General features: G+C 54.8%; 1 protein-coding gene across 1 annotated transcript in view; it reads left to right on the top strand.

Moving 5' to 3' along the window:
* Positions 1-395, top strand: part of LOC107707335 (uncharacterized) — a 30,160-nt gene extending 29,765 nt beyond the window's left edge. Inside the window, exon 6 of the mRNA XM_016511326.1 lies at positions 147-395. Within this exon, the coding sequence (XP_016366812.1) occupies positions 147-395 (249 nt within the window). The remainder of the gene's footprint in view (positions 1-146) is intronic.
* Positions 396-564: the final 169 nt, after the last annotated feature.

Below are 564 nucleotides of genomic sequence, written 5' to 3' on the forward strand. Positions count from 1 at the left end.
ATGGCGGTGCTTCAGGTGTATCAGGCTGATCTTCTGAAAGACCTGGATAAAGGCGAGGGCCTTTCTCACAATGAGGTAGCTGAGTTGCGCCGCACGACAGATCCCGCATTCCGTGCTACTAATCAGGCCGCTTCTGCTATGGGCAGGTCCATGGCGGCTATGGTGGTAATGAGAGTCATCTGTGGGTGATCCTGGCATATGTCGGGAAGAAAGAAAGGGGCTTTCTTCTCGATGTTCCGGTGTTGCCTTCTGAACTTTTCGAGACCTCCTTCGAGACGGTGGTTGAGAAGTTCAGGGAGGCGAAGGCGCGCTCAGCGGCCTTCAAATCCTTCGTTCCACGAAGGCCCAGGTCTGAGCCCGAACAAACCCAGGGGTCCTGGCCCGTCTCGATCTGAGGATCAGAAACGGACACAAAAGGCTAGTGTCATGGCTCGCGCTCCTCCCCCGCCTGCGGGTAGGGGTAGGAGGAATCGCGGGTCAAAGGGAGGTAGGCAAGACCTAAGACCAAATTATGACTAAATATCGTCGTCAACGAACCTTTATCACGTGACGAAAACGAGACGA

This window comes from Sinocyclocheilus rhinocerous, unplaced genomic scaffold (assembly GCF_001515625.1).
Source record: "Sinocyclocheilus rhinocerous isolate Xijiao unplaced genomic scaffold, SAMN03320098_v1.1 scaffold1316, whole genome shotgun sequence".
In the NCBI taxonomy this organism is placed as follows: Eukaryota; Metazoa; Chordata; class Actinopteri; order Cypriniformes; family Cyprinidae; genus Sinocyclocheilus; species Sinocyclocheilus rhinocerous.